Consider the following 24,421-nt stretch of genomic DNA (forward strand, 5'->3'; position numbering starts at 1 on the left):
TTTCAAAGAAGTCCTTCTTTGTGGTGACTGGGGGCCTGTGCCCGAGACAATCCTGGAGTAGCCTCTTCTGTTGCCCCCTCCCCCCTTCCGGTAGGTAGCACATGAGCAGCGTGGCCGAGGTGCAGGGAGCCCGCGCTCCGCGTAGGTGGGCTCACCTGCCCCACCCAGCGGCTGCTCGGGACCCACGTGTGTGCCCCATCCAGCGGGCCTGTGGCACACCTGTGTCCCTAAGCTTGCTTTTCGTGCTATGAAAAAAATGCTATAAACGTTAGAAGTAGTCACTGTCTGTTGTACAAGCATTTGTGGACGTGTAAAATAAAAGTTACGTAATGCCTCTGTTTAAATGTTTTCTGGGTCTCTTCAGAAACACCCAGCACGATCCAGCCAGCGCGAGGGGGGTTCACAGAGAGAGCAAGGCCTCTATCCTCCAGTCATCCTTGAAGTCTCCGGGGACGGCGGGGGTCATTGTTCTAGTAAACACTGTAAGGAAGTCTTAGGTGGAAAGCAGAGTGAATCAGCTGGGGTTGCTGCTGCTTTAATACAAGGGAAGGCGGGGGGCCGGGACAAGAAAGAAACACACCCAAGGCCTTAACATTTCTGCTACAGCTCCCCATCTGGAACCCAAAGCACCTAAGTTCCATTTAGTTAAAGCAAAATCCAAAATTTGCAGCTTTGTCAAGCTGCCCCTGAGGAACAATTCGATAAAGGTAGAGGATCTGTTGCCCACCCTATAATGACATGTTCAAGTACCCATTGAGGGAAGGACCAGGTAGGGACATTGAAACCCATCCCCACAGGTGACTTGTTTGGGCCCCTGAAGAGGACCTTTTCCTTTAGTGCCCCAGTGCTGCTGAGACCCGGGAGATGGGCAGATGCCACTCAGTTTCTTCAGAGGTGCTCCTTTGCCTGGAGCTGCTGGGACTTCTTGCCTTGAAAGTAAGCTCCTTGGACAGCCTCCCGCTTCCTCGGTGCTTTCCTCAGCCGGAACAGAGATGGCCATGGGCGAGGTCAAGAGGACTTCGTGCGGACCGACACCTTGGGAGAGCACCCACACTTAGGTTAGAGACCCTTCATGACCCAGCAGCGGTGCGGACGAGCTTCTAGAAGCCAGCCCCACCTGCCGCCGAGACAAAGGGCATTTACAAAAGGACTCAATGAGGCTGCTTAGCATTTTCAGCTCTAGCCAGTCAGGCAGACAAGCCGTGTGACTCCCAAGACAAAATCATTCTTAAAGGTTATACCCCCCTAAGACAGCATATAAACTGAAAAGTCACCTGATAGGTTACATCTGACATGATACTTCAAGATTTTATCTTCTCCCTGAAGGAGTTCAGGGGCAATTGTGTTATGAAAGCCTTTGGGGTCCTATTTACACCCACAAAAACAGTTTCACAGTTAAGGGGATGCAAATGGAAGTATGTATGAGACACCCCATATATTGGCAGACTGCTCATTCGTTTGTATCAGATAAAACTGGGTGCACCTACAAAATACATCTGAGATTCAGCCCCCTCAGGTTTTAATCTGTCATTTCCTAGCAAAATGGGATCAAACTAAGCCTGGTGTACTACATGGCCAGTGAGAGCTGTGGGATGCCTGGCCCAGCACAGTGGGACTGGCAGGGAGGACTAAGCACCGAGCACCCAGCCTGGACTGCACCAGACAGCGGTCAGCTCTGCTCTTCGGACCTGACACGGCTCCCATTGCAAAGCCCAGGCCACACGCCCGCCAGTCACAGCGTCCAGGGCCGAGACTCCGGACCAGGTATGTTCGGAAGCTCGCTGGGAGAGCCTTAGGCCTTGGCCCTCCAGTGAAAAATTGGCTTCCGCATTTAAAACCAAGGAGATATTTAACGTCACCGTCCTGTTCACTAACAACTAGAAATGGGAGGTAAATTTGCTTTCTTCAAACCCTCTCATTCCCGTGTGTGAATGTGTGTCTTTGGCATCAATACCTTCCTGTTGTTTTGACGCAGAATCGGGAATAAAGGGAGACGTGAAAAGTCTAGAGGAGGGTTGAAAATGGCCACATTTTCATCTATATTCTCAGGAAAACTCCCCTCCCGCCACAGCCACTCACCACTGTTAACTGGCCGTTTTTATCTTTATAGATTAGTTCTTCCGGTCCTGTGTTGAAAACTATCGTGCCTTTTTTTCCAGGACTGATACAAAACTGTAAACTGAAAACACACCAAGTAATCAATTACTGACGTTCTATTTTTCACCTTCTGTCTACAAAAGAAATTCACTTACGAGACTTTACTAGCTTCGAGATCAAATTCCTGTTTGTATTATTACAGAGTTTTAGTGCACATTTGAGTCCTCAAAAGACAACCATTGCCACAACTGGGAAACTTACCCCATGTTTCTGTTGGCTGTTCTCAAATCAACTTAGCATATTCAGTTTTTCAGGGGGCCAGTCTGCCATCTGAAGAACCACCTACGTATGGTCCTGCTGAAACGCTCACGGGGTGGCCAGGTCTCCCCCTTAGGGGAGCCCTCCCCACTCTCTCTCCCTCTTGCACATAGGAATTTGCCTACAGTGGCTTGAGACCCACTAGGAGCAGCGGGAGCGGGGAGGGAGGCAGGCTGCTTGTATGGGGGTCCGGGAGCCTCCGGGATTCAGCCCCAGGAACCCCCACACCGTCCCTGACCAGCCAGCTGACACGGGGCCCACTGCTCAGCCACCTTGTGCCCGTGAAACTGAAAACACGGCCCCTCCTTCAGAGATGAGAGACTCGAGTAAGAGCACCCTCTGTGCCAAGTCTTTTTCCTCTACATCCTAAAGAAATGTTACCGCTGTCCTCTCATCAGTGTGGTAAGCAGCCTGCCAAGCTGTGGCCCATGGTGCTCAGACAACAGGCCTCAACCAGCGAAAGGTGTGGCTGTCACCTTCCCCTGCCCGACAGCTTCCCCCCAGGGACGGCAGGCCCTCCTTGGAGAACTGGGCCGCAAGCCCCCGGCTGCCTTGGTGAACGGGCGATCGCCGAAGAAAGCCCCTACCTTCCCTGAGCGACATTCACCACGTTCCCCCTCTTGAGCAGCATGACGAGCTTCGTGACTGCTTCGAAGACGTGCTCACACTGTAAGACGGTATCCCCCTGACGAGGAGAGGACGTGGCAGTTTCAGAGGCCACGGCCTCGAAGAAAATTACTCTTCTGGACGGAGGCTTCCCAGCGGGCAGCTCAGTAGCACGGCAGGGTCTCCCTCCTCCGGCAGGCACGGGTGGCCATCACTTACCTTTTGTTTGTGGTCCTCCGGCGAGACGTGAATGACCAAGATGCCATCACTGAGGCTGCTAGTAGAGACACCTTAGGACAGACCCCAGAGTTAGGGACCAGGAACTGGACAACTTGACATTCATGCAGAAAAAAGAGGCGGAGGAAGGGCACACCCCAGCAGGCAGCATGCTAGGAGGCTGTGAAGGGCTGCACTCGGAATAAAACACAGGTCATCGGAGAAGGTGACTGTTGTCCAACCTGGGGGAAGGGGCGGCCGCTTTCATTTATGCCAGAAAAGAGAGGCCCAGGCCAGGCCCAGGCAGCCCCAGGCTTTCTGGGCACCCTACACTCTGTCTTCTAGTAGAGGGCACCTTCCTTACGGGTGTTCCCCAGGAGCTACGTCCGCCCCGTGAATGGTCTGAAGACAGCCTGCGTCTTACCTTTGAGTGTTGAGTATTCTATTTTCTGCTTGATTTTGGCAAGCTCCACCACGTAAGCCGCTTTCTGAGTCAGGAGGAGTTGGCGCTGCCGGGCCTTGAAGCCTTTCCGGTCATATTTAATGACCGGGACACCATACTGCAAGGAGAGCGAGGTGACCCCGTGGGGGGACGGGGCGGAGTACGGAGTTCCTTGTTACCCCAGACTGCTAAGACCAGTTACTTCAAGCACTCACAGAGAGGCTCAGATAAACTGGTACTACCATACAGCGCTTCCCACCATCGACTGCTTCGGCCTCTCAAGACCCCCACCATCCCCACTCGCAGAAGCACAGAGGCAGCAAGAGCTTAAGGAACCTGCCCAGATGGCGCTCAGCTAAGTTACGAAGCCCGTGTCGGCACCCTGCCACACCACTTCTAATAGGGGGGGTTCAGCTGCATTTCGCTCAATTTCATAGAAAACCAAACCCATGGGGTGCCTGGGTGGCTGAGTCGGTGAAGCAGCTGCCTTCGGCTCAGGTCATGATCCCGGGGTCCTGGGATTGAGTCCCGCATCGGGCTCCCTGCTTGGCGGGGAGCCTGCTTCTTCCTCTCCCTCTACCCCTCCCCCCTGCCCGTGTTCTCTCAAATAAATAAAATCTTTTTAAAAAGAAAGAAAACCGAACCCAGTTTCTAGGGTGACCGATAAGGACCGTAAGAACAGCAATAGGTACCTAGTGGTCACGTGGGCCCCACAGTCTTCGTTAATACCCAGAGCATTACAGTCGAGAGCCCAGCCCACCCACATGCACCCCTGCATTTCAACAGTGCTTCCAGACACTCTTCATACAGAAAGCAGACCTTGTTAAGGGAATCCTGTTGGACCCAAGGACCCACGTTTCCTTACCTGGATTTTCTCATTGCTAATGAGTTGAAGCACTTTGGGGTTAATGTCTCCTTCATCTGGGGAGGGAAGCAGAGCACAGCAGTCGTCACTAAATACCACGTTGGTGCCAAAAGCCACTGGTATCTGCTGGGTTTACGCCCCTCTGTGACCCAAGATCTCAGCTACGGTCAGGACATGCTACGGAGTCAGGCACCTTCTTTCAACTCTTAAAATAGAAGCACAGATGGAAAAATGTACTTGCCGATCCGACTGTTGGCAAAGGGCTGGCTTAAGACTTCTGCATAACCTTCTTTCTTTCCCCTGAAGAGCTCACTTGTAACCACCTTTTGCTGCATCTGGTAATACAGAATTGGAAGTACAAAGTGGTAGCCACGAGGATCCTTGGCGCAGAGGCCCCTTAGGTCCACAGGACAGCTTACTTTCCTTGATAAGCTGTAGTGGCCTCGTCCTCCTTTGGCACAGAAATCATAACAGGTTCCAGGCTTTGGCCAAAATGCCCTAAAAATTATACCAGCAGAGACCAGAGCTGACACTTAAGGCTGGTCCACTGCATGCTCTTCCCAGAAGTGGAAGTTTCAGAATTTCAGAGAGCAGTTCCTTTCTTCGAGGTCAGAGATCTGCAAACTACAACCCGAGGGCCAAATCCAGCCTGCTGCCCACTTTTTTGGGTAAGTTTTTGGGCTTTGTTGTTCGTTTTTGGCAGCACGGCTCTGCCATCCATTTATATGTTGTCCCTGGCAGCTTGTCATGCTCTGCTGGCAGAGTCGAGTGATTCTAACAGCGATCATGTGGCCCGCAGACCCCAAGATACTACTCTAGTGCCTTACAGAGAAAGTCTGCCGACCTGCAGATAAGTATAAACCAAACCCTGCAGCAGAGAAGGCGTCCTGCATTCTGGGCAGCGTAGGGGACCATCTGGGTCCTGTTCCCATGGCAACAATACGAGCAGCATTATTTGTAACAGCTGCCCTGGAGCCAGGGCTCTGTGCCAAGTGGCCTAGGCGTGTTTAGTCCTCAATACACGTTCGAGGCATGGAACAGTGCGACCCTCGCCTCCCAGGTAAGACCAGCCCCGGCCCCTCCCCCACCTGGCCACCTGCCCGTGCGCCCCCCGCCCCGTCCCTACCAGCGCTTTCCTCTCGGCTGTGATCCCGCAACAGTACTTCCGGACCAGGTTCCTTGTGCACATTTTCCTGAGCAGGTCCGACGCCTGTGTGGAGAACACACTTCTGTCCCACCCGCCTTGCGCACACCCAGTTCTTGGCTGTGGCCACCAAGACCGAGGCTTTGAAAGCACGGTTGAATCCAGTCTCATGTAAAATACAGCATTAGGGGCGCCTGGGTGGCTCAGTCAGTTGAGCGTCTGCCTTCGGCTCAGGTCATGATCCCAGGGGCCCGGGATCGAGCCCCACATCGGGCTCCCTGCTCGGCGGGAAGTCTGCTTCTCCCTCTCCCTCCCGCTCCCCCTGCTTGTGCGCTCTCTCCGCCTCTCTGTCAAACAAGTAAATGAAAATTTTTATATAAAGAAATTAAAGTACAGCATTAGTATTTTAAACTCCAAGAAGGCAGCTCTTCTGCCAATCTTGCACTACTTTTTCACTGTTGCTAAATCACTGGTTCTTAAATTTGAATGTGTTTGAATCATCCGAGGACCTGGCAAAAAAGAAAAGGACTCTTAAAGATCCTCCGTAGACCCAGGCTGGGACCCAGGATCTTACAGTGGCCCCACCCTGTGCTCTAGACACAGGGTCCTCGGAACGGTCTTTTGAGAAACACTTTTCCAGGTGACAGTCATAAAAAGCCATCGGGAAGGCTACATCAGGATAGGAACTATTGACAAGTGCTCTGTGCAAACAGACCTCTGTTGGCTTTAGAGTATGAATTTAGAGGAGTGACATTTCTTGTGTAACAGCCTTGCAAAGAAGTGCTTTACTAAGGGCAACCCTTTCCAGCCAAGGGAAGCTGCACGAAGACACACAAAAAAGCTGAGCCCCGCCAATGCCCGAGTCACTTGCAACAGGAGTCGCCATTCGGTCCTCACATTTTCCAAGATGCCGGGAGGCCTCAGCCAGCTCTTGTCCAAGACATTCTTTGGGACATGATACCGAAGATTCAAGATGTAATTCTTCCGCATGAACACGATAAACTCCTCATTGTCGGGGCAGAGGGGTTGGTTGCGGTTGATGAATCCCTTTATGAACCTGAAGAGGCAAGCGTTTTGTTAGCTTTCTGGCCCATTTCTGCACTGGGACTCTCTCCACCTGTTTGATTTCAAAGGAGGCCAAAACGGTAGAGATTGCTTTGGTCCCCATGCAGGGCGACAGTCACGTAGCCCATGGGTCAAGTCTGCCCCAAAGATAGGTTCTATTTCACCCACACCATTTTTTTTGTTTGTTTTGAGCAGTTTGAATTAGTTGCTAACAGCAACTGGCATCAGAAGGCAGCCGACCTTGAGACTTCTGAACTAAGAGAAACTAACGAGCATAGTGAATTGTGATCACCGTCAGATTAGGGAGCTCGGAGGAAAGCCACGGAGCGGACTCCCTAAGGCCTGACATCCTGGACGGAAGCTTAGCTTTCTGCACAAAGCCGAAGAACTCAACCAAGGCCGCGATCACCTTCTGCAGAGAACTCACTTCCTCACGGTCCGCACAGCCCACTTTCTCCTTCTGGCCGCCTTCCGAGCCAGGGCCCCACGCCAGTGCGCTTCCAGTCTGATGGCTGAAAGAGTTCACTGCTAGCATTAGAAGATGGCACAATCACATTTACATACAAAAGGCTTTCTTCAGAACTGCTCACGCCCTCCCCCAGACATCCAGACGCCCACCTCCGCACTCTCAGCCCACACCCCCCTCCCCGGGGTTGCTAAGTGAGTGTAGCAAGTTCCTATCTGGGGGTGCTCAGGCCACCGAACCAGGGCAACCGAGGAATCCCGGCGATGCTGTGGGAGCCTTCAAGAAGAGCCCTGAAATTGTGTGAGGGGGTCAGAGTTTCCCCAGGTCGTCTCGAGGGGCACACGTTAGTCGTGGGGCTGCATTTGGCTGGTCTCATCCAATGTATGCTTTAGTTGTCTACACTTAAAAATGGACACACATCATTTGGGACACACAGATTTCTGGCTTGTTTCCCAATTTTTAATGCTTTTCATATTTCGTTCAGTATTCCAATTTTTTAAAAAAATGTTTTCTGGGGCACCTGGGGGGCTCAGTCGGTTAAGCGTCCGACTCTTGGCTTCAGTTCAGGTCGTGATCTCATGGGTTGTGGGATCGAGCCCTGCATCAGGCTCTGTGTTCAGCGCGGAGTCTGCTTGAGATTCTCTCTCTCCCTGTCTCAAATAAATGGATGAATAAAATCTTTTTTAAAAAAAATGGTTTTATTCCTTATCATAGCAGCGCTGTTTCTGTTCCAAAAACAAATAGCTGCAAAAACCCACATGTCCATCAACAGAACGGCTGGATTGTGGTATACTCATACAGCACAGCGGTCGGCAAGCTATGGCCCTCAGGCCGGCCATCTGTTTTTGTCAATGAAGTTCTATTGCAACAGGACTCTGCCCATTTATTTATGTATTGCCTAAAGTCCCTTCCTGCTACAACGTCAGCGTTGAGAAGCCGTGAGGGGCCAGATGACCCACAAGTCTCAAGGATCATCTGGCCTTGAAGAAAAAGTTTTCCAATGTCTGAACTCGTGCGATCCTGTGCAGCTACGAAACTAAACGACCAAATCTGCACATGGCCAACTGGTTGAATTTCGGGAACAAAAACGTCCCTAAAAATACAAATGGTATAATTTTACGAAGTTCAAAACATGCCAGCCACTAAATATATCGTTCAGTGATGCATCCATAGATGGTAAAATTATCAAGAAAAGGGAAGGATAAAGGCAAAATTCAGAAGAGTGACGTGGGTGAGGGGTGGAGAAGGGACTGGAGTGCCACAGGGGACAGGTTCCCGGGTACTTGCAGGGTTAGTATCCTTTTAAAAAAATTATTCTTTAAACGAGCACATGCTGTGGATGAAATAAGCCACAACTGTGGGACCCAATACGGGCCACTGGGTTACAATCTCGGGTCCACAGAATAAAGACGAGCCACACCCGGGTTCCAAGGACAGGCAGGGGGAGAAAAGCCACAAAGGAGACTGTGCCTCTAGGTGCCGCACGGGTGAGAGACACAGAACTCTGGCTCTTCGCAATCGGGCAGGATTCTGTGTCATTCTTACCTGCTTGTCTTTTTTTCACATACGCTCTCCTTTCTAGGCAGGCTTTGTATGTGGCTTGGATCCTCGCAACTGAAAATAAGAGTGTTGGTGAAATGGCTTTCAGTTGGGCAACTGTGTAGTTGTGCTCTTCAGAGGGGAGGTCAGAAGAGGCCTCGGGGTGCAGCCGGGCAGGGGTGGGAGGGGCTGGGGTACAGGAAGCCTGGCTACCAGAAGCTCCTGGCTCCCTCCCTCAAGGTAAAGAACAGACTCAGTGGTAAGAGCTGCCCACCCGGTCTACTGAGGGCCTGCTGGCGCTGGGTTCCAGGCTAGGCACTGTTTCATCTGCACACCCACCCCTCGAGGCAGGTGTCAAGTACATGCTACAAATGGGCATGCAGCCTCGGGCGATGGAGACACCTACCTGCAGGGCACCGCAGTGCGACTACTGAGGAGGAGTGTGAACCCAGGGATGCGGGACCACAGGGACACTCACCCTGGAGCTTCTCCCACCACCTCCCTCCACCTGGGGACCGAGTCCCCACCACAAGCCAAGCCCATCCAGGGCCCCCCTGCAGACCAGCGGCATGCCATCCCCCTGGAGGCTGATTAGAAACGCTGACTGAGCGTGCCCCTGCCCCACCCGCAGCCAGCACCCACCCAGTCCCAGGTCCCGGGATCAGTGCGTGCTGCTGTCAGGGCCAAAAACAAAACAACAACAACAACAACAAATGAGATCAGCAAGCACAGTGGTTACAAGCCCAGGTCCGGAAGCCAGAAAGACCCACGTTCAAACCCCAGCTCTGCCGCTTACTAGCTGTGCAGCCTTCAGCAAGTTACCGACATCTTGGACCTCAGTTTCCCGGAATGTAAAGCGGAGATACTATGACCATGTAGGTTTGTTCTAAGAACACACCGAGGGGGCGCCTGGGTAGCTCAGGCGTTAATCGGCTGCCTTCGGCTCAGGTCATGATCCCGGGGTCCTGGGATCTAGCCCCACATCGGGCTCCCTGCTCAACAGGAAGCCTGCTTCTCCCTCTCCCACTCCCCCTGCTTGTGTTCCCTCTCTCGCGCTCTCTCTCTCTCTGTCGAATAAATAAATAAAATCTTTAAAACAAAAAACAAAAAAACACCGAGGTCCTGAGTGCAGAGGACTTAATATGCAGCAAGCACTCATCACTCAACAGGGTAGATCTCAACAAAACAGTTGAGATTTCAAGGGAGAAGCCCCACCCCCCTCCAGTAGCTTAAAAAAGATTTTGCACTCCCCTACCCCCACCCCATAACTTTCCCCCTTGACTGTTCACAGCCCCCCACCCCCCGCCCCCAGCTGTAGGCTTCGAAGCAATACCTTCCAACATCAGATACCCGTACGAATGAAGTTTTCAAAGCTTAGGCCCTGGTGAAGCACAAGAGTTGGCTCCTAACGAGAACTGGGACACAAATCCAGTGTTTAAGTGTCTGGGCGCATCCATGACTGCCCTCCAAACAGGCATTAAGGCATACATCCCTGTGTGTCTTATAACCCCGTATCCTGTTTTGGGTTCCCAAAGCCAGCGCTTCTGAAACTGTATCGGATACCACGTGTAAGGCGTCTCCCAAGCTAAACTGGTTCGTTTCACATTCTACTGAAGTCAGGACAGAGAAAATCATACCTAATTGATGTTTACTAAATTCAAAGGCATCTTCGGTGGCAAACAGAGTTCTGGGGAAACGAATGAATATTTTGGTTCTAGAAGTGAAAAGAGAGATTGTTGTAATGATTAACTTGGTTGGTTAATCCTGCACTGGTTTCAGTAGTATTCCCTCCCCCTGGAGCCTCAGAATGTGATCTTATTAGGAAATAGGGTCTTTGCAGACATCATCAAGATAGGGACTGAGAGGGGCGCCTGGGTGGCTCAGATGGTTAAGCGTCTGCCTTCGGCTCAGGTCATGATCTCAGGGTCCTGGGATCGAGTCCCACATCGGGCTCCCTGCTCCTTGGGAGCCTGTTTCCCCCTCTGCCTTTCTCTCTCGCTCTCTCTCTCATGAATAAAAAAAAAAAAGTCTTAAAAAAAAAAAAGATAGGGACTGAGAGGAGATTGTACGGAATTGGGGGTGACCTAAACCCAATGAGCGTGTGCCTATAAGAGACAGAAAGGGATACACAAATACAGGGAAGTTCATGTGAAGACGGGGCAGAGACTGGAGGGACAGGGCCACAAGCCAAGGAATGTCAGGAGTCAGCAAAAGCTGGAAAAGGCATGGAAGGATCCTCCCGCAGAGCCCGCCGACACCTTGATTTTGGACTTCAAGCCTTGACAACTAACCGTGAGAGAGTACTTTCCTGTTGTTTTAAGCCAGCCAGTCTGTGGTCCTTTGTTAACCAGCCTCAAGAAACTAGGACACCGATTTAACCTGACGTTACTTCCCTGGGCTTTGAAAATTGATGACAAGGAATAGGAGTCTAATTATAAAGAAGATCCCATCGACCAGCAAAGATCAATCATCAATGTCCTCGGGCGCCTGGGTGGCTCAGTCATTAAGCATCTGCCTTCAGCTCAGGTCATGATCCCAAGGTCCTGGGATCGAGCTCCACATCAGGCTCCCTGCTCTGTAGGAAGCCTGCTTCTCCCTCTCCCACTCCCCCTGCTTGTGTTCCCTCTCTTGCTGTGTCTCTCTCTGTCAAATAAATAAATAAAATCTTAAGAAAAATAATTATCGATGTCCATCACTTCCTGCCTGGCCTACCCACCCTGTGAGGGAAACTTCCCAGGGAAGCCACCAGGGGGCAGCAGTGCCTCATGCCGCGTGATCCCACATCCCCATCCCAGATTACGGAATCGGGACAGATACCACCTATGACCACCTATGACCTCCGTGGTCAGCCTCCCTCAGGATCTCCTCGGGGATCTGGCTTGCAAATGTAATTAATTCTTGAAGCAGGGCCCGGGACAGAAGTGTAAGGATGGAAAAGGACCAGGGTGGCCACAGAGGGCTATAGACAAGTGGGAGTTAGGGGTTGGCAGGCAAATTCCACTGATGGATTCGAAGGCAGAAATTTTCTGCAGCCTGGGAATGCCCCCTCTACATCCTGGGGCACTGTTCCTTACGACCGCATCAACCCTGACCAAAATGACTAACAGGACAGACTAAAATCTTCCCAGTTCACCCCACAGAGTTTGCCTCAACGCTATCAACGTGTTCTAAAGTTCTCCTGCTCCTAGACAGCTACAGCTATAGTGATGTGCTCACAGTTCTGGAACACCACCTTCCGGGATGCCACAGAAACTTTCACAACACTTTAAGTCCTAAAACCCCCTCTGAGAGGTCCTGCGTGCATTTGAACAATAAGACGACCAGGCAAACTCGTTTTGCAGGCAAAGAGGTGCAACCCAGCCCTCGGTCAGCTTCAGAAAACAGGGTTCCTTCCTAACTTCATCTTCTCCAACATCCTTCCAACCACCTGGAGCTTGTGATGCTGTGATTCATAATAAGAAATACGTATTTTGTCTTTGTCCCATTCTAGAGCCATAGGTCCCCAAACCCTTATAATTAGAGCACTAGGGGCACCTTTTGTTATAATATTTGGACTTTGTTCCTGAGATAGTTTCAAAGTGATGAAAGTGAAATGGGTGTCTTGCTACTTATAACAGATCCCTTTCGACCACACCACACCTGAGTTTATGCAAAGGAGGTGATGTCCGCCAAGTCCCCTGGATAACCTAAGGATGGGGGCTGGTTGTCAGGGGAACCAATCTTGAAATGAGAGGCTCAGAACTTTCAGCCCCACCTCCAGGTAGGGGAGAGGGGCTGGGGGTTGAAGTGATGACCAAACGGCCAATGGTTTTATCAACCACGCCGTGTAATGAAGCTCCCATAAAACCCCAAAAAGGACATGGTTTGATGTTCTGGGTGCACCCGGAGAGAGCATGGAAGCTCTGTGCTTTTTCCCTATACCCCGCCCTAGGCATCTCTTTCATCTGGCTGTTCCTGAGTTCTATCCTTGTGTAATAAGCCGGTGATCCAGTAAGTAAAATGTCTTCTGAGTTCTGTGAGTCTCTCTAGCAAATCCGTCAAACCCACAGAGGGGGTCCTGGGAACCACCAACAGATATCCAGTTGGCCGTCAGAAGCCCAGGTGACAGTGGGGACTTGCAATTGGCATCTGAAGTGGGAGATAGACAGTCCTGTGGGACTGAGTCCTTACCTTGCGCATCTGACACCTCCAGGGGTGGAAAGTGTCAGAATAGAAGTGTAGGACACCCAGCTACTCTCAGAAGTATTGTGGAATGTTCTGGGTGTGAGCAAAGTACAGAGAGCAGGCACACACAGGCGTTTTTCCTTTACAGAACTTTCGAACGGGGATTCCCTGGCTGCTTACCTCCCTAACTTGTACTCTTCCGGTGTGTAGCCGATGTACTGGATTAGCCGTTCCACGCCCTCGGCTGGGGGTCCACGCCAGTGTGGCCAGGTGTCTGGGCACAGGGACTTGTACCTGCAGAGAGGAGAGGCCCTCTAGAAAGCCATCGGACCCGACACTCGCCCCCCACCCCCTGCCAGAGGTCAGCTTTGCTCAGCTATAACATGCCAGTCACTCAGCACAATCTAGGGGACTCGTCACACCAACTCCCTTGAATGCAACAATATACACTTGGCAAGAAAGATAAAAGGGGGAAACCGTTTCAGTAGGGTGGGTCTGGCCTGTCTTCGTGGAACAATGACATCATCAGACTCTCCACCCAAGAAACTCCATTCCACTCCTAAGTATATACGCAGAGACATGAAACCAGACGTCCAAACACAAGCTCATACATGAACGCTTACAGCATCACAGTGTCATTATTCATCACAGACAAAAGGTAGAAACAACCCAAATGTCCGTCTGCTGATGAATGAATGGATAAAATAAACATGGGTCAGCACAGGAAGAAAAGGTGCCATGCCTGGTAAGTAATGAGGGACTTGGATCCAGTGATGACTTAAGATCCTGATTTCAGCATGTATTTCTAGGATGTAGTCACCATAAAAAAAAAAAACCCATATGGTCTGTAACATAATGAAATAAGAGAATGCAGAATTCAAAGTGCCTATGTACTAAAGGCTAGAAGCTAGACACCTGGAGCCACTGGATCGGGTCCACACTGCCTGGGGTCAAGTCCAGCTCAGGAGCTGGACAAGTCACTTTGCGTCCTCACCTCTGCAACGTGAGCAAGTAACAAGACCTTCCTCGTGGGGCCGTCATGAGGTCGAAGTGAGATAATCCATGGAGAGTACTGGGCACAGTCCAAGACTTCCAAAAATGTTAGCTACGGTGTTCCTACTGTGCTTCTTACCCTTAATACTGTGATGTGGTTTGTTCTATTTTAAAATTTTAAACTGTTAAACACATATTTATTTTCGGGCGCCTGGGTGGCTCAGTTGGTTAAGCGACTGCCTTCGGCTCAGGTCATGATCCTGGAGTCCCGGGATCGAGTCCCGCATCGGGCTCCCTGCTCAGCAGGGAGTCTGCTTCTCCCTCTCCCGCTCCCCCCTCTTGTGCTCTTTCTCTCTCTCTCAAATAAATAAATAAAATCTTTAAAAAAAAGTTTATTTTCCTGGAACTATACTTTATGAAAAAGTCCACTAAGGGCATTGTCATGGAATGAATGTCTATGTCGTCTCCTCATCCTAAACTCACAGGCTGAACTCCTAACCCACCACGTGATGGTATTAGGGGGTGAGGGCCTTTTGGGAGGTGATGAGGTCGTGAGGCTGGAGCTCGCATGAATGGGGTCAGTGCTCTTATATAAGAGAGATCCCAGAGAGCTCCCTCGCCCTCTTTCCACCTACCCAAGAGAAGGGCAGTCTGCATGCAACCCAGAGGGGGTTCTCCCCAGGACATGATCATGCTGGTATCTTGATCTCGGATTTCCGGCCTCCAAAACTGTGAGAAGTACTTCTCCGTTGTTTATAAGCCACCCAGGCTATGGTACTTTGTTACAGCAGCCCGAATGAAGACAGACATTAAGTGTCCCATGTTCTTCCACGATGACCTCTCTCGGTCCAGGCACACACACCAAGGCGCAGGTGCATGCCTACCCCAGGGACCACAGTACGACCTCAGGCCCTGCTCCCACCTGGCCAGTCCACGCTCATCACTAGCACATACCATCAAAGCTGTCCAGACATGGGGCAGACACAAAAGGCGGGGAATGGGGAGATGTCCTCAACACCCCCAGGTAGAGGGACAGGGACATTTCAGCTCTGAGATGCAGTTGCTTCCTGATCAAGGGAAGCGGTGCCAGGCAGGGTGCACGGCCCTGAGCATCTCCAGCCCCTCCATGACCTGCGGCCATGCCGGCCCTCCTGGCTGGTCCTGCAGTCTGCCCAGTTCCCACCTTGCTAGTATTTACCAACAGAGTCAATGAGCCTCAGATGATGACAAAGTAGAAAAAAGATGTATGAAGTGCAAAAACTGCAGAAAAAAGGGAACATGCCCTGCACATGTGCTGGGGGTGGGGTGGGGTGGGGTGGGCAGTGGCTACTGATTCTGGCCATCTCCACCGGAAGTCAGATTCAGAAGAAATGAATATGTGGGAAAAAAAATGAACTAATACCTGACAAGCAAAAACGGGGTGCAAGGGAGGTACGTTAAAAAAAAAAAAAGGCAAATAGGCTGGTAGTTCCTCAACCAATTAAACACTGAGTTATCATATGACCTAGTAATCTACTCCTGGGTATACGCCTTCCCCCAACATAAAAACACATGTCCACCTAAATACCTGTACATGCATGTTCCTAGCAGCGTTATTCATAATAGCCCTGAGTGGAAACCACCCCAATGCCCATCAACTGATATATAAAATGTGGTCTATCCACACAACAGAGTATGATTCGGCCCTAAAATGGAATGAAATACTGACATGCTACCACAGAGATGAACCCTGAAAACACTGCAAAGTGACAGAAACCAGTCACAAAAGGCTACGTACTGTATGATTCCATGCATATGAAATTTCCAGAATAGGGAAATCTATTCTAGGGACAGGAAGTATGTTAGTGGTTGCTTAGGGTTGGGGCTGGGGTGGTAAGGAGATAAGGGGGTTATAGCTAAAGGGTATCAGCAGGTATATAAATCATTAACATAACAGTGAGGCTGGAGAACAGTGTGGAGGTTCCTCAAAAAGCTAAAAAGACAACTACCCTATGATCCAGCAATCACACTACTGGGTATTTACCCAAAGGAGATAAAAATACAGATTTGAAGGGTCACATGCACCCCGATGTTTATAGCAGCATTATCAACAATAGCCAAACTATGGTAAAAGCCCAAATGTCCATCAACAGATGAATGGATAAAGAAGATGTGGTATATACATACAATGGAATACTACACAGCCAACAAAAAGAATGAAATCGTACCATTTGCAAGGACGTGGATAGAACTAGAGTGTATTATGCTAAGCAAAATAAGTCAGTCGGAGAAAGACAAACACCATATGATCTCACGTGTTATTTTTTTTTAAGATTTTATTTACTTGACAGAGAAAGACACAGCGAGAGAGGGAAAGACAAGCAGGGGGAGTGGGAGAGGGAGAAGCAGGCTTCCCGTGGAGCCGGGAGCCCGATGTGGGGCTCGATCCCAGGACCCTGGGACCATGAACTGAGCCAAATAAAGACGCTTAACGGCTGAGCCACCCAGGCGCCCCTCACATGTGTAATTTAAGAAAGAAAGCAGATGAACATATGGGAAGGGGGAGAAGAAAAAAAGGAGAGAGGGAAACAAGCCATAAGAGATTCTTGACGACAGAGAACTGAGGGTTGATGGAGGGATGTGGGTGGGGGATGGGCTAGATGGGGGATGGGGATTAAGGAGGGCACTTGTTGTGAGGAGCACTGGGTCTTGTACATAAGTGATGAATCACTGAATTCTACTCCAGAAACCAATATTGCACTATATATTAACTAACTTGAAGCTAAATAAAAATAACAGTGAGGAAATAGATTATTACTTAATAAATGCAAATAAGCAGATAGCACTTACCAAGACATGAGACTCATGGGAGAAAAACCAGCATGATCCTTGTAAAGAAGGATCTGAGATCACTAAATCAGGGGCTAAAAATAAGAGCTGCTAGGAAATGCTCAAGTTTCAAAAGGCAGAATATCTTGACATAAATTGCAAAATACAAGAAATTAGATGAAAAATGTAAGCTCATGTACATGACTTTTATAAAGCTGTAGTTCCAAAGAAGCCTAGTAATCAGGTTGAAATATGAAATTGCCGGGGCGCCTGGGTGGCTCAGATGGTTAAGCGTCTGCCTTCTGCTCAGGTCATGATCCCGGGGTCCTGGGATCGAGCCCCCCATCGGGCTCCTGGCTCGGCTGGGAGTCTGCTTCTCCCTCTCCCTCTGCCTCTCCCACTGCTCATGCTCTCTCTCTCTCTCTGTATCTCTGTGTCTCAAATGAATAAATAAAATCTTAAAAAAAAAAAAAGAAATATGAAATTGCCAACATTCAACCATGTCGACCTTCAAAAAATAACCATTATGCTTCCCTTGGGGGTGCGAGAATGTGTTGATTTTTTTTGCACAGTTCACCTACAGCCCATCACCAATGAAGTATTAGTGCACAAGCAATTTGGGTGGCGGTGGGTTATATCATTAAATCCTGATGAGCTCCCTAAGAGCAGACAATTTAATCTCTCTGTTACCCATTAGGAAATAGGTCATGGCTAGAAGAGACCAGATGGGGGTTCCCACCCAGGTTTGTGTGGCTTCAGTGCCCATGTTCCCCCCACTACACTTGCTTCTCCGGATAGCCCATGAGGCTGAGAGGATCGCTCCCAGGCTGCTGGCACTAACAGACGCAAGCGGTGTCCTGCCCACGTCTGCCCCCTCATGACCGGCCTACGCATCAGCCTTGCGCTTCCTGGACTCCAAGAAGATACAGGCTTGGGGGATGAAGGGAAGGAGGTAAACTGAGTCAGCTTCTTATTCTCCAAAATGCTAGTGTTCATCACAGTTACAGAAGAACCCAACTGAGTTCCCTGGGGGAGGGCCTTTGATTCATGGCCACACCCAGAGACTCCCCACACAGTAGGTTTTTGACTGGACCAGCTTAGGATCAACAAAACAAATGTTACCTTTGCAAGAAATGCTCGTATTTCCGCCGGTATGCAAAGCCCGCCCGTCTCACCCGAAGGTGCTCCATCAGTCCCAGGTACTTGATCTGATGCCTTATAAGCAAGTCGTCAAACTTGTCTTTAGAAACACACAAGGGAGAGTGACAGTAAAGGACCCCACGGCTCTGTTTCAACCAAGACAGACCACAGGCTGCAAGCTGACCATCCGTGGGCTGGATCTGGCCACGGACAAATTTTGTCAGGTCCTAATTGTGTGTGTGTGTGTGTGTGTGTGTGTTTTAATGAGGGGGAATTTTACAGGAAAATCTGGATTTCTGCTTTCTCTTTAAAAAACCATGATATCTGGCCATTCTGGGCTAGAGTTCCACATGGCAACAACTGGTTGGAAGGGAAGAGGGCTGCCCCTTTGGACAGCATGTACCCTTTGCAGTTTGCCACAGTCCCCTCCACTCCCTATTGCCTTACATCCAGTCTGCTTCACTCATTTGCTCTTCCTGCCTGCCTTCTGTACAACAGTGTTGTACGGCATGAGCTTGGAAGATGCCCAAGTCATAGACCATCTCGGAAGACCGTTCCCTGGCTGGAGAGAAACAACACTGCTCCCCTCACCTCTGACATCTGTATGACTCAGCTGTGTTGCTCCTGAAACTGGCCAGGCTCTGAGCAATGCTCACTCAGGACCGTCAGAAAAACTCTCCCTCCCTATTCATTTGCCTTCTATTATTTAAAAATGAAAAGAATTCATGTACAAAGGACATGGAGCAAGGCTGTGGGGTTTTTTTTTTTTTTTTTTTTTTTTTAAGGATTTTAACCCACTGCCATCTGGGCTTTCCTCCCAGCCTCATTTCCCTGAGCTCAATGTTCAGAATGATTCACGACTCACTGGGTTCTTTCCTCTCATTGGGCTTGATGCAACGGATGTACGAAGGTTCCTTAGAGATGAGGATTTCCAGAAGGCTGCTCAGGCTGTTTTTGAACTGAGTCCCCACCTTCAGAGAGAGAGAGAATGAGCTAGGTAGATATTGCTTCTTCCAGTAAATACAGAGAAAATTGGCTAGGGCACAAGACTCCAGCTCTTTAGATCCCAGCCCCCGACATACTGCCCTACCCGTTACCATCTTGCCCACTAAGAGAAGGTTTTGGGTGTTCTGGCCTGATAAGTGCAAGCTCAGGCTGGTCAAGCAGAGGTTGGACAAGCACCTGCCCAGGGTGCTTTCCTTACTCAGCAAATACGTGGTGAGCACCTCGTGGGAGTCAGAATCGCCACTGAGACCATTACGCCCATCGGCCTCCCATTTCCTTGTTACCAAGCTTCCTTTTTGACATTTGTGCTAAGTTCCTTCTTTCTTTGATGGTGTTTTCCTATACTCTCTCCCACTAGATTATACGCCCCATGAGAACAGGGACCTCATCCATTCCGTTATTGCTAAATCTCGTGCCCCCCACAAAGTGCCTGACACACAGTGGGCGCTCAGTGAGTGTCTGCAAATAAACACAATGGTTGCTACACTCGGAAAATATGTATTTAGTAGTATGTGTTAGAGAGTGACGCTTTCAGAAAAAGGAAGGACAGTTTAAAATGTACAGGTAACTGAGAATCATTGCACCCTCTGGCTGATTTTTACCACCTTTCCAATTCCGCATGGGCATTTCCCCCCCACTCACCGTTGGTGGCCTTCTCCGGTTTTCTAACTCGGCCACCAGGAAGCATTCCTTCAGGATACGGTTTTTGGACTTGCACAGCACCTGCAAGTAAAGGAAATGAGCTCCGCATTCACTGCTTCAGAAGTCCCTAAGCTGTGTTCAGGAAACTTGCGTGAAGTGCACACAACAGCCCAGAGCCATTTGCTTTGGGAGCACTTGAACAAGATGGGAAAAAAGACAAACATGGAAGGAAATATTTAAATCCTAGATCCACTGTTCTGTCTATAAGGTGAGGCCGTCGGATCGTTTTTCCTCTGACACAGTGAAGCTATCTCTGTTCCTAGTCCAGCTGCTAGAGAAAGAACCAGCTCTTGAAGAATGATCTCCAAGATACGGCGTTAAGTAAAAAAAAAAAAAACAAAAAAAAAACAAAATAAGACGAGGACCACATGTACAGTGTGTGATTATTGTATGAAGAGAAAGGAAAAAGAGGGAGATACACACACCTCTTGGTCTGTACCATCCCTGGAAAGATACACAATCAAATGCCTAGAACAGCTGGCTCTCAAGAGAGAGTGAGTGTTGGTGACATGGGGTCAAGGACACCAGCTTTAGGGCAGTTTGATTTTTCCCCCCTGTGCACACATTCTCAAAATAATCTGCATTACCAAAAATCTTTAATTTATATTTTTAAAAGATTTGAGAGAGAGTGGGGGGGGGGGCAAAGGGAGAGGAAGAGAGAGAATCTTAAGCAGGCTCCACGCTCAGTGTGGAGCCCAACTCAGGGTTCAATCTCATGACCCTGAGATCATGACCTGAGCCGAAATCAAGAGGAGGACATTCAACTGAGCCACCCAGGTGCCCCAAAAATCTTTAAGTAAAAAACAATTAATTCGATACTAAAATTCTTTTCTTTATATCCACACAACGAAATATCATTTGACCTTTAAGAAGGAAGAAAATTGTGACACGTGTGGGGGCATGGATGAAACTGAGAACCTTATGCTAAGGGACAGAAATGAGACACAGAAGGACAAATACTGTATGACCCCACTTACATGAGGTTCCTAGAGGAATCAAATTCAGAGAGACGGGAAGTAAGGTGGTGGCTGCAGGGGCTGAGGGAGGAGGAACGGGGAGTTAGTGTTTTAAACGGGGGCAGAGTTTCAGTTTTCCAAGACGAAAAGGATCCTGAAGGTTGGTTGTGCAATGATGGGACGGTGCTTAAAGCTACCGAAATGCACATTTAAAAACAGTTGAGATGGTAAATTTTATGGTACATGCATTTTACCACAATTCAATGTTTCTTTAAATTAAAAAAAAAAATTTGTTTAGGGGCACCTGGGTGGCTCGGTCGGTTAAGCGTCTGCCTTCGGCTCAGGCTTAGGTCATGATCTCAGGGTCCTGGGATTGAGCCCCACGTCGGGCTCCCTGCTCACTGGGGAGCCTGCTTCTCCACCTGCTTGTGCTCTCGCTCTTGCTCTCAATAAATAAAATCTTAAAAAAAAAAACCCCTGCCTCTCCAGTTAACCTATAAAAAAAAATACGTTTATTCCACTCTAATTCTGCACTTAACGATGGCATGAAAGGGCAATTTGTGGACAGGAGTGAACACATTAGAAACGACCCATCTTGAAGTCAAAAGAAAGGGCAAGGAGCGTCAACCCTGGCTGGTGAAGTGACAGACTCTGAGAGTTTTCCACGGAGAGCACCCTCCGTGGGTGGGTTTGTGAAGGGCATGGGCGTGGTGTGCAGAGGCAAAGCCTAAAGCCTGGCACTGCGTTCCCTGGGTCAGCCGGGCCCTTCCACTCCCGTGTCATTCACAACTCTGGGAGGGAGGCACCACCAGACCCACCCCACCAATGAGGAAATCTGCTCAAGAACCCCCCGTTGGGAAGAGGTGGGGCCAACACTCAGCCTAGAGCAGAGATCCAAAGTTAGGAATAGCTCTCTATCCTGAAGCCCAGAGATTGGGCAGAGAAAGATGGGGAAAGGCCAGAAGGTACTCCTGAAGTGAACAGTCTGTGTGTTCACTCTGAAAAGGTCTCCCTACATTTAAGCTTTTTGTATACCAAGCTAATTAACTAAAACCCAATTTTTATAAAACAGGTAACTGTTTCAATACAAAGTAAGGCTTCAAAACACCCAAGGTTTTTCTGATCAGTGAGGAATATGGAAGGAGACTGGGACTTGCAGTGGCAGCCTCAGGGGCTAATCTCAGCTCCAGCTCTGCTTCATGATGTGACCCTGAGCAAGTCGAGACTTCTCGGTCTCAGTTTTCTCATCCTCTATTCATGCTAACCCGGTATATTCCCACTGCACCAGAATAAAAATCTCTGCTCCTCCCTGGGGACATGACCCTGCTGGGCTCAGTCCCCTCTCCTAACATTATACCCCTCACTGAACACACACTGAACTCATCTGGGCCTCAGGGCCTTTGCACACATCGGGCCCTCAATCTGGAGTCAGCCCGATCTTTCCACAGCCAATACCATTCTCACTCAGGTTTCAGCCAAAGTCACCTCCATAGGGGTGTTTTCTCTGATCTCCTAAACTAAATTAAAAATATCCCTCTCAATCGTGTTTCCTTACTTTCTTTGTAGCACTTCTCACCAATGGGTAACTTATTCGTGTACAGTTGACCCTTGAACAAAATGGGTTTGAATCATGTGGATCCCCTTATACACAGATTTTTTTTTTTTTTTTTACAGTACAGGACTGTAAATGTATTTTTCTTAGGACTTTCTTAATAATATTCTCTTTTCTCTAGCTTATTTCATTGTAAGAACACAGTATATAGTATATAATACAGAACATACAAAATATGTGTTCATTGACTATTTATGTATCAGCAAGGCTTCCGGTCAACAGTAGGCTACTGGTAGTTAAGTTTTGGGAGAGTTAAAAGTTACATGTGGATTTTTGACTGCACAGGGGATTAGCAGGGTCATGTTGTTCAAGGGTCAACTGTACATATATATTCTTGGCCACTCCCTGCCCCCATGGAAAGCCCCATGAGAATGAGGACTGCCTAGAACTAGCCCAGCACACAGCATGGCCAACACACATTCTTGAATCAAGGGCATATCATACAGATGATCTTGAATATCTGTTCTGGGCATGACATGATGGAGTTCTTTTTTTTTTTTTTTTAAGATTTTATTTATTTATTTGACATAGAGATAGAGAGTACAAGTAGGCAGAGAGGCAGGCAGAGGGAGAGGGAGAAGCAGGCTCTCCGCTGAGCAGGGAGCCCGATGTGGGACTCGATCCCAGGACCCTGAGATCATGACCTGAGCTGAAGGCAGCCGCTCAACCAACTTAGCCACCCAGGCACCCGACATGATGGAGTTCTAACGTAATGCATTGAACAGAAAAATCCAGAAGGCCAAATCTACCCCCAAATCAGTGTCACGGGTGATACCATCAGAAATACATATAGTTAAATTCCAGACTTACTTCTTTCAGATGTCTGTAGAGGAGATCATTGTTTTTCTCTAAGAATCCTGTAAAACATTGAAAATTATTTGAATCACTGGTTTTGCCTAAAAATGCAACTCCATCCCAATTGACTGCAAAGGGAAATCCTGCGAATCATCTCCTAGGCTCAGATCAGAGTTTCTCAGCCTCGGCACTACTGACATTTGGGGGCTGGAGAATTCTTTATTGTGGGGACTGTCTTGTGAATTGTAAGATGGTTAGCAGCATCCCTGACCTCTACCCACTCGATGCCAGCAGCACCTTCCCCAGCTGGGAAAACCAAATTTGTCTCCAGACATTGCCAGATGTTCCTGGAAGACTAATCCCATCCCTGGTTGAGAACAAGGTCCTCAGAATTGAATTTATGGCACACACACACTGTCGTCTAACCTCTCACGAGCTATCACACGAATGTAGAGCCTTTATGCTAAGTATTATACACATGTCCTAGTCCAGTAGCAAAGAGCTATGCAAATAAGGAATGACATCGAGGGGCGCCTGGGTTGCTCAGTCGGTTGAACGTCCAACTCTTCCTTCTGGCTCACGTCCTGATCCCAGGGTCATGGGATTGAGCCCTGTGTCAGGCTCTGCACTCAGCTTGGAGTCTGCTTGCCCTCTCCCTCTTCTCCTCCCCATATTTGCACGCTATCTCTAAAATAAATGAATAAGTCAAATCTAAAAAAAAAAAAAAAAAAGGAATGACATCAAAACAATGGAGGGAGTATTGAATTTCAAGAGTGGCCAGGGGAAGCCAGGTGAGAAAAATGATCCCCACCGCTGAGGAAAGTGAAACTGAAGCATTAGGACTAGAGGGACCCAACAGTATCTTCATACAAAGGAGGACGTGCCATTTCCAATGTTAAAATTTGGTTTTTAAGTGCTCACTTAAAACCTAGTCAGTTAATAATATTAGTAACTAAATGACATTACAAAATCAACACCAGAGGCACCTGGGTGGCTCAGTCGGTTAAGCGTCCGACTCTTGATCTCAGCTCAGGTCTTGATCTCAGGGTTGTGAGTTCAAGCCCCACGATGGGATCTACGCCTGGCATGGAGTCTACTTAAAAAATAAAAAAATCAAAACCTGCTAAAAAAAAAGACATGTATCAAAAACATCTAAGATACAACCTTTTGAGAAGACTATTTGGAGCTATCAAAACTAACATTTTTATTACGGTAAAATATAAATAACTTAAAATTCAGCATTTTAGCTATTTTTAAGTGTTTGGCGGCATTAAGTACAGTCACATTCTCGTGCAACCATCACCACCATCTGTCTCCAGAACGCATTTTCTCAAACTGAAAACTCTGACCCCATTAAACGCTAATTCCCCATTTCCCCTCCCCCTGAGACCCACTTTTCTACTTTCTGTCTCAATGAGTTTGGCCACTCTAGGCACCTTGTCATTAGAATCATACAGTTTTTGTCCTTTTTGTGACTGGCTGATTTCA

General features: G+C 48.8%; 1 protein-coding gene across 1 annotated transcript in view; it reads right to left on the reverse strand.

The window, feature by feature from the left end:
- Positions 1-197: 197 nt before the first annotated feature.
- MYO1H (myosin IH) overlaps positions 198-24,421 on the reverse strand; it is a 138,746-nt gene continuing 114,522 nt past the window's right edge. Inside the window, exons 16-32 of the mRNA XM_035017195.1 lie at positions 22,949-22,995; positions 19,511-19,591; positions 18,729-18,834; positions 17,846-17,963; positions 13,103-13,216; positions 10,396-10,472; positions 8,765-8,833; positions 7,181-7,265; positions 6,586-6,745; positions 5,671-5,754; positions 4,786-4,879; positions 4,545-4,600; positions 3,662-3,797; positions 3,241-3,311; positions 3,003-3,100; positions 2,080-2,179; positions 198-1,035 (exon numbers count right to left, since the gene is read on the reverse strand). Of these exons, the coding sequence (XP_034873086.1) occupies positions 1,009-1,035; positions 2,080-2,179; positions 3,003-3,100; positions 3,241-3,311; positions 3,662-3,797; positions 4,545-4,600; positions 4,786-4,879; positions 5,671-5,754; positions 6,586-6,745; positions 7,181-7,265; positions 8,765-8,833; positions 10,396-10,472; positions 13,103-13,216; positions 17,846-17,963; positions 18,729-18,834; positions 19,511-19,591; positions 22,949-22,995 (1,523 nt within the window). The 3' untranslated portion in view covers positions 198-1,008. The remainder of the gene's footprint in view (positions 1,036-2,079; positions 2,180-3,002; positions 3,101-3,240; positions 3,312-3,661; positions 3,798-4,544; positions 4,601-4,785; positions 4,880-5,670; positions 5,755-6,585; positions 6,746-7,180; positions 7,266-8,764; positions 8,834-10,395; positions 10,473-13,102; positions 13,217-17,845; positions 17,964-18,728; positions 18,835-19,510; positions 19,592-22,948; positions 22,996-24,421) is intronic.

Source organism: Mirounga leonina, unplaced genomic scaffold (genome assembly GCF_011800145.1).
Source record: "Mirounga leonina isolate KUSES-001 unplaced genomic scaffold, KU_Mleo_1.0 Mir_171, whole genome shotgun sequence".
Classification (NCBI taxonomy): domain Eukaryota; kingdom Metazoa; phylum Chordata; class Mammalia; order Carnivora; family Phocidae; genus Mirounga; species Mirounga leonina.